Consider the following 8,009-nt stretch of genomic DNA (forward strand, 5'->3'; position numbering starts at 1 on the left):
AAAAGTCTGTGGTGAAATGAATCCATCACATCTTCATAAACATGTTTTGGATTTCAGTGGCTCCTGAAGACTTTATCAGAAGGTTGGTAAACAAATTGTAACTTTTTTTTTCAAAGGAAGGTCTGAGAGTCAGCAACTTAGAGGAAAACCAACAAATACATAGAAGGCAAATTTGGCTTAATCAAAACCACATATGTATGTATTTACAAATTTTAAGTTTAAACAAATCATTAAGTAATTGAATAATTTTTTTATCTTTATTTATTTATTTTTAAGATTTTATTTATTTGTCAGAGAGAGAGCACAAGCAGGTGGAGCTGCAGGCAGAGAGAGAAGCAGGCTCCCCACTGAGCAAGGAGCCTGATGCGGGACTCGATTCCAGGACCCTGGCATCATGACCTGAGCCGAAGGCAGACACTTAATAGACTGAGCCACCCAGGCATCCTGAATAATTTTCTTTTTAACTTAAAAATATATTCCCTCTTTTTTTTTTTTTTTTTTTTTTTTTAGAGAAACAAAACAGATGACCATTGGGGAGGGAAAGGAAAAATAAAATAAGATAAAAACAGAGGGAGAGGCAAACCATAAGAGACTCTTAAAGATTTTATTTTTTTTTATTTATTCATGAGAGACAGAGGCAGAGGGAGAAGCAGGCTCCCCGCGGAGCAGGGAGCCCGATGTGGGACTCGATCCCAGGACCCTGGGACCATGACCTGAGCCGAAGGCAGACGCTTAACCGACTGAGCCACCCAGGCGTCCCCGTAAGAGACTCTTAAATACAGAGAACAAACTGAAGGTTGCTGGTGGGCAGGTGGGTAGGAGGATGGGCTAAATGGGTGATGGACATTAAGGAGGGCACTTGTTGGGACGAGCACTGGGCATTGTATGTGGGTGATGAATCACTGGGTTCTGCTCCTGAAACCGGTGTAGTATTGTATGTTAACTAACTTGAATTTAAATAAAAAAATAAAAACTTAAAAAAATATATTCCTTGTTTGTTTTTTTTTTCCCTTCTGTATAGAATATGGGTTTTGTCACAAGAAGATGGTTCTACCTACCACTGGGCTGCATGATGCTAATCAACCTGATTAATGCTGATTTTGAATTTCAAAAGGGGGTGCTTGCTAGCATCAGCCCAGGCATCACAGAAGATACTGATTTCCAGTGTTGGAATGCTTGCTCTTTGACCATGATAGATCTCAAGGAACTCAAGATACAGCACAATGTGGATGTTTTCTGGAATTTCATGTTGTTCTTGAAAAAATCCCAGCGGCCTAGACATTACAATGTCTTCTTAAGTATAGCTCAGGATTTCTGGGACATGTATGTAGACTGCTTGCTTTCACGATCTCATGGAATGGGCAGAAGACAGGTGATGCCTCCCAAGTATGATTTTCCACAGAAGATAACAGGAGGTAATTTAAATGTGTACTTAAGAGAACAGCAGTTTAGTGTTCTTAAAAATTAAATATTTAATCCTTATTTGCCAACAAGGTAGCAAATTTGCCTTATTTTTTCCTAATATGATTGAGTTTGATTTTCATTTTTACTAATTTTGTATTATTTAGAACCTGCGGGAGCTCTGATATGCAGAGATCTGAATGATCTTGAGACATAATACATTTGGTAGACCATTAAAATTATTACCTTATTTTCCCCATGAATAGTTCATAAGAAAGCTATTTAACACTATAATTATTCCTATTACATTTATTGAAGAAATTTTAAACATAGAACATGTAGTTAGGTTTTAAAAGTTTTTTCAATAGGGTTATTTAAAAGTAAGAAATCTTGAGAGTCACATTAGAGTGACAACAATTTCTCCTCTCTAATATTATAGGACCTGATTTTACAAAACATGAGTTTTACGTATAAGAGAAAGAACATAGAAAAGACCTCAAGCAAGGGGACATCAACCTGAAAGTTTAATTCTGTCAGTATTTCCAAGGTCAAATATTTCCTGTAGTATTTATCAAAATTGTTATTTCTGATTCTTTAATATTTATGAAAGTTGTATTTTTGTTGTTGTGTAAATGCTTTATGGCTATTGAATTAGCATTTCCGTGTTTTCAGGTAACTTGTCAATTTTTTATTTGGAAGGCATCTTTGTAAAGCATCTTAAAGAAAACATTTAAAATTCAAATGCAATATATTTTTAAATACAGCAGTCAATGGAGTAATGCTGTAACTAATTTTATAAGGTATCTTATACATAATGTTGACTTTAAAACTGTGCCAAAATTAATGCCAGTATTGTCCTAAAAAATAATATTTAATCTTGATATAGTGTACTGAGTGGCTTCTGAAATGTGCATTTCATCACCAAGCCACCTTATATATTAAAGTGTTTTTCTATGCATTAAGGACTAACATTTTTTTTATGTTCTCACTTTTATTGTCTTCATTTTTTAAAAAGAATAACAAATAGAAATGTAATGAGAAACTTTGTTTTAGTAAAGTGAAGTCTGATAGAATTTTTGTCTTTAGTTATAAGCTTGGTTTTCTGTTTTTTTAAATATATTTCCTATTTACATCTCACATCTTATTCCAAAAAGGATATGAAGCTTTAAAAATATATACCAAACAATAGGATAACATGAAGTAGATGAGGAAATTGAGATGATGGGAAATGAAGACAGGAAACTAATAATATGTAGTTGTAGTTTAGATTAATACTTTCAAATGCATGTTGTAAAAGCCTTTATCTTTGATAAAAGGGTAGCTGTAAATTGGTCTGAGTTTCCTACTTCTCAAGGTGAAGAAGGACTCATGAGCAGTTTCAAGATTCACACTGTTGATAAGAAAAACCAAACAACATGTTTAGGAGAAGCCCAGCCTTTGCTAGGACTAAGAACCAATAAAAATCATAGGTTTTTATACTGGCTCCCATGGTATACAGCACTGTGTTTTCAAGTTCCTGGCAATGTCGGATTCCCTTCAATGCAAGCTGATGCCTGCACAGCCAAACTCAATTACATATAATTTTAAAAGCCCCCCAAATAATACTCAACAAATGTGCAACTGTCTGATGGTTTGACTTGATTCAAGAATAAACTTTAAAGGGTGGAGTGGGGGCTGACATTCTTTGAGTTATGGACCACTTTGAAATTCTGATGAAGCTATAGACACTTTACCAAGAGTTGTATGTACAGAGTGTCCATCATTTGTGTATGATTTTTGGGGGAGGGGCCATGAACCCCAAGTTAAGAATCTCCAATATATTTTTTTAATTTTAATTTTTTGCTTCAATTTTTAAAGAATCCCCAATATTAAAGAATAAATGGATCACATAGCTTTCAAGTTTTATCTTACCAATATTTCATATAACTGAGTTTTATGTAACTGGTTGCAAATAATATGAGGTTTTAAGTCTAATGAATTTCCACACTGAAAATATTTTATCTTGCCAATTAAGGACAGATCGCTAAGCTCATAAAATCAACTGGTTGGAGGGTCGGTCTTATGTTCTCTTATTCAAATGACCAGAAAGATACACAAGAAGTTGCCTAATTAATTTCCTACAGGTGGAGGCACAGGGTCATGATTTTCCTTAGAGATTATCTCTCTTTTACCTGTGGGCAAATTTTCGAAGCTCAAAAGTTCAATGGCATAAAGCAAAACCAGATAATTTTAGCCTAAAAAATGGTTCAACCAGCTGTCATCACCATAGTTGTCATAAAAATTTCTATTGCAGCAATGATGAACTTTTTAGTGTTAATCAATTAAACTTGTTAGCCTTCCAAAATAGGTTAATTGCAAATTGGTTTCTAGTTCTCCTAAGTGAATTTACAGGCTACATTGGATTATTAAACGTAGGAAAAATAAGGACATTTGCCAAAATGGGTATTCTGGTTTTAGAGCAGTTCATCTTAAGCCTTTTTCCTGGTACTTAGATATCATGTTCTGTTAAAAATTCCCTCCCTACCCCGCAATTTTTGGTACAAATCAAGTCATTTGTATATAGAAAAAATTATTTTTTTTTTCATCGTTCATTCAACAAAAACTCATTGAACTTAGAAGCATGCTACTAAATAATCCTTGACTCACAGAGCTGTCATTGCAGTGGGAAAAAGGTAGAGTAGGAAATAATACAATAATTCAGAAGTAGTTTTATGTTATCAAAATATAAGTTAAAAGGGGCACCTGGGTGGCTCAGTCATAAAGTGTCTGCCTTCGGCTCAGGTCATGATCCCAGGGTCCTGGGATCGAGCCCCACATCGGGCTCCCTGCTCTGCAGGGAGCCTGCTTCTCCCTCTCCCGATCCCCCTGCTGTGTTCCCTCTCTTGCTGTGTCTCTCTCTGTCAAATAAATAAAATCTTAAAAAAAAAAAAAAAGTTAAAAAAAGAGAAATGGTGATCAAAATGTGGTTGAGTGAGGAATAATGTGTATTTCTCTTTTGCCCTATTCAAAATCATCTGACTAGATGAGTCAAAAGATCATTTTTTAAACTTTAAATAAAATTTTTATTTTAGAATACTTTTAAGTTTGCAGAAAATTTGCAAGGATGGTGCAGAGAAATCGTGTATACTCCCATCAATTTTTTCCTATTGTTAACATCTTACATTAATATGGTATGTTTGTCATAACTAATGATCTAATAGTGATAAATTATTAACCATACTTCACATTTTATTTGGATTTTACTAGTTTTTCCCTGATGCCCTTTTTCTGTTCCAGGATTCCATCCAGGACACCACCTTACATGGAGTTATCTTGTCTCCTTAGGCTCTAAGCAGATGTTTTCAATGACCTTGACAATTTTGAGCACTGGTCAGGTATGTTGCAGAATATCTAATTTGGGTTTGCCTGATTGTATTTCTCACGGTTAGACTGACTTTATAGACTTTATGGATGAAGACCTCAGAAGGATTATTCTCAATACTTCAGATCAAGGGTATATGCCATCAACATGAGTTATCACTGATGTTTAACCTTGGCTAAAGTAGTATATACCAGGTTTCTCCACTGTAATGTTATTTTCTCTTCTCTTTCTATACTGTATTCTTCAGAAGCAAGTCACTAAGCATAACCCACACCTAAGGGAATGGGCAGTTATGTCCCACTGACTGGAGGAGGCAATATCTACATAAATTATCTGGAATTCTTTGTATTGGGAGATTTGTCTACCCTCACTCCCTCCCTCTCTTCTGCTTTCTTCATTCCTGTTCTTTCATTATTTCCTTATATCAGTAGGGACTTACAGACTTTTATTTATACTTTGGGTTATAATCCAGTACTACTACATTATTTATTTTGTTGCTGAAATTGTTCCAGCTTTGGTCATTAGGAACTCTATAGGATGCTCCAGACTCATCTTGTGTATTTCCACCCATCCCTGGAACCAGCCATTTCTTCAGAGACCTGGTTTCTTTTATTGGAGAATATTAATTAGAAATCAAGATCTGGGCAATAGGTTTTTCTGTAGAATTTTGACCTGATAGTACCGGGCCAGTTCCTGAATGTCAGGGGCTGCTTTTTTCTTTCTCAAAAAGCATCCTTGACTGGAAATTTAATACAAGCAATTATGAAACATAATTGCTAATGAAACTAACGTAAGCATAGGCTATGTTGGCAGAAAGTGTGCAAAAATGAGGAAGACTAGTTTCAGTATATCCTTCATGGGACCTACTACACCTGGAAATCTTTGTTCAGTTTGGTCACAGTTTAGAGGAATATTAACAAATTGTGGCCCTTCAGAAGGGGCTGGCCAGATATAATGTCTGGAATGATTAAATAAGAATGATTACAGAAAATGGATATTTGACCTGAAAAGATTTAGGCTGAACATGATAGTTTTTTTCCCTGTGATATGAAATGTACTTTGTGTTCCAGAAGACAGACTGAGGATGAGATGAATGAGTTATTCACCTGATTATTCACTGGTTTTCCTCCAATATAAGCAATAACTGGCCAACAGTTTAACCAAGGAATGAGCTCCCTCATGTGGTAAACATCTCATTGCTGACGTGTCGAAACCATTTCATCTGCATGCATTAAACTCCATTTTTATTCTTTTGACTCTATTTTCATTTAGCTTATTAGCAGAAGTTTCAGTTTGAGAGCTTGAAATTTTGTCTCAACTGACTCATGGAAGGGAAATATATTGTCCGCCTTTCAGTCAGACTGGATAGGCTACGTGGACTCAGGAGTGCCTTGGAAGCACTGGATGTGAGGAGAGACAGAGACCTATTATAGTTAGTGACATCGTCAGACCGATTCACTTGCTCACTGCAAGGGTGGCTGGAATTGTAATCTGCAACCTCGATGCATGTCTGTCTACCAAGCGCAAGTATCTGGATTAAGCAACACTACGCTTCATCCACCTACATTTCTTCAGCTGTTAAATTTGCTGCTAGGTAACAACCTGCCCTATTTTACCTTTCCTCTTCCTGATGAGTAAGGTCTACACAGCAGGGGGGGGAAAGGTCCACAGATATCACAGATTATTTTGATTGTAGTCAGTCCTAATTAGTTTGGAGATACCAAGTTGTACTACATACAGAAATTATATTCAACCAAATGATATCAGTTCTATTTCTACACATTGGTTTCGTAATAGTATCGGTTAATGTAATAGTATTTCTGTCTCATCATTTTAGAGAAAGTCTATCACGTTATGGAGTAAATGCATTTGAACTACTTTAATAATGTTTGTGTTTAGCCTTGCGTGTATAGTATTTTATTGGATGAATCTTCCTTTCGAGCTCAGGACTTTGCTGCCCTTGCACAGCTCAAGCGAAAGGCTGCCAGGAGCTGAGGCCGCCATCACACTTATTTAGCAATTTATTTACTGATGTGCTTATTTCAATGATGAATGAAACGTGGTTTCTACCTTGTCCTTAGGGAGCTTAGCATCTGAGAAAGGAGCTTATAGGCTACAAAATGAGGTAGAGATTTATTGTTCTTAACCATGGACTCTTCATCTTGGTTCTGTATCTGATATACTTGAGGTATATCTGTGCTTTTCGTGTGGTCATCTCATTGCATGTTCCTATCTATGTCCATTCTTGTCCCAGTATCCCAATAACTACTCTTTGATGGAATCTTTGTGCTTAAGGCTTCCTGTGTGAAGAAGAGGAACAAATTATGCCTTCTAATATCTTGGTGGTGGTGGTGATAACAGAGAAAAGATTCAGGAGAGGCAAAGTTCCCTGGTAAGCTGATGTACATTATCTACTCCTATGGGCCCCAAGAATGGGCAGTTGGGCCAGGATGAGAAGCTGCTGGCTAATGGTGTACTATCAACTCATTCTAATTAGAACATTAACAACAGTTGCAGTTTCTCCCTTCATTACAGATTCTACTAACTTCACAGATGGGGATAATGGAAAATTCCTGGAGGAATGTGAGTTGGGGGAAGAAGAGGAGGATGAAGGAGAAAGTAGGAGAAGGTGAGCCCAAGGGGGTGATGGAGCCCTCTCTTATTTGATAAAGTAGATTTTATGCAGGTCTTCCCAACTTTGCATTCAGTAGGATCATGTTAGTAGCTTGTAATTGGTCACAGTGGGAGTATTTACACCATCCAAATTGGCAAACTCTACAAATTAGGGCCTTCTCCCCTTGAAGAGCTGTTTGTTACACATTTACCAGTACACTGCTGAATGTGCCTATGGGCCTAGAATCTAGACTCAAATTCCAGTGTATTTCCCAATTTAAGAAAAGAGGTTCTTGTCTCTCCCAGTGCTGGACATGAACTCAACTTTGTGGCTTCCTGGGCATGGAGACAGGCTATGGAAATCTTTTAATAGCATACGGGGGCACTTTGCTCTACATCCAGCATTAAGGCATCTATCTCTTATTTTTTGGCAAAATACCTTCACCACCAAAGGTGGGAAAACATTTCCTCACTCTCCCCTTCCCTTCCCCATTAAAGAAGAAAAGTAGTAGCTTTAGAGTTTGCTTTGCATATTTATATATTAAGAGTAAAACCGTCTATATTTTTATTTTTTATTTTTATTGTTTAGCTGATGACTAACATTTACTTTTTATAACAGAGATAACTTATTTTA

The 8,009-nt window shown here is 36.4% G+C and overlaps 1 protein-coding gene across 1 annotated transcript; it reads left to right on the top strand.

Annotated features, from left to right (window-relative positions):
* The first annotated feature begins 550 nt into the window (after positions 1 to 550).
* Positions 551 to 1,468, top strand: FAM237B (family with sequence similarity 237 member B). The gene is made up of 2 exons (XM_045865027.3): positions 551 to 811; positions 1,022 to 1,468. The coding sequence occupies exon 2, from the start codon at positions 1,025 to 1,027 to the stop codon at positions 1,466 to 1,468; it is 444 nt and encodes a 147-aa protein (XP_045720983.1). The 5' UTR covers positions 551 to 811; positions 1,022 to 1,024.
* The last annotated feature ends 6,541 nt before the right edge of the window (positions 1,469 to 8,009 follow it).

Source organism: Mirounga angustirostris, unplaced genomic scaffold (genome assembly GCF_029215605.1).
Source record: "Mirounga angustirostris isolate CCGP_5_RB_7025 unplaced genomic scaffold, mMirAng1.0.hap1 SCAF_12, whole genome shotgun sequence".
NCBI lineage: Eukaryota > Metazoa > Chordata > Mammalia > Carnivora > Phocidae > Mirounga > Mirounga angustirostris.

Excerpts from the sequence above, each read along its gene's own strand:
- FAM237B (XM_045865027.3), top strand. The coding sequence starts at position 1,025 with ATGGGTTTTGTCACAAGAAGATGGTTCTACCTACCACTGGGCTGCATG.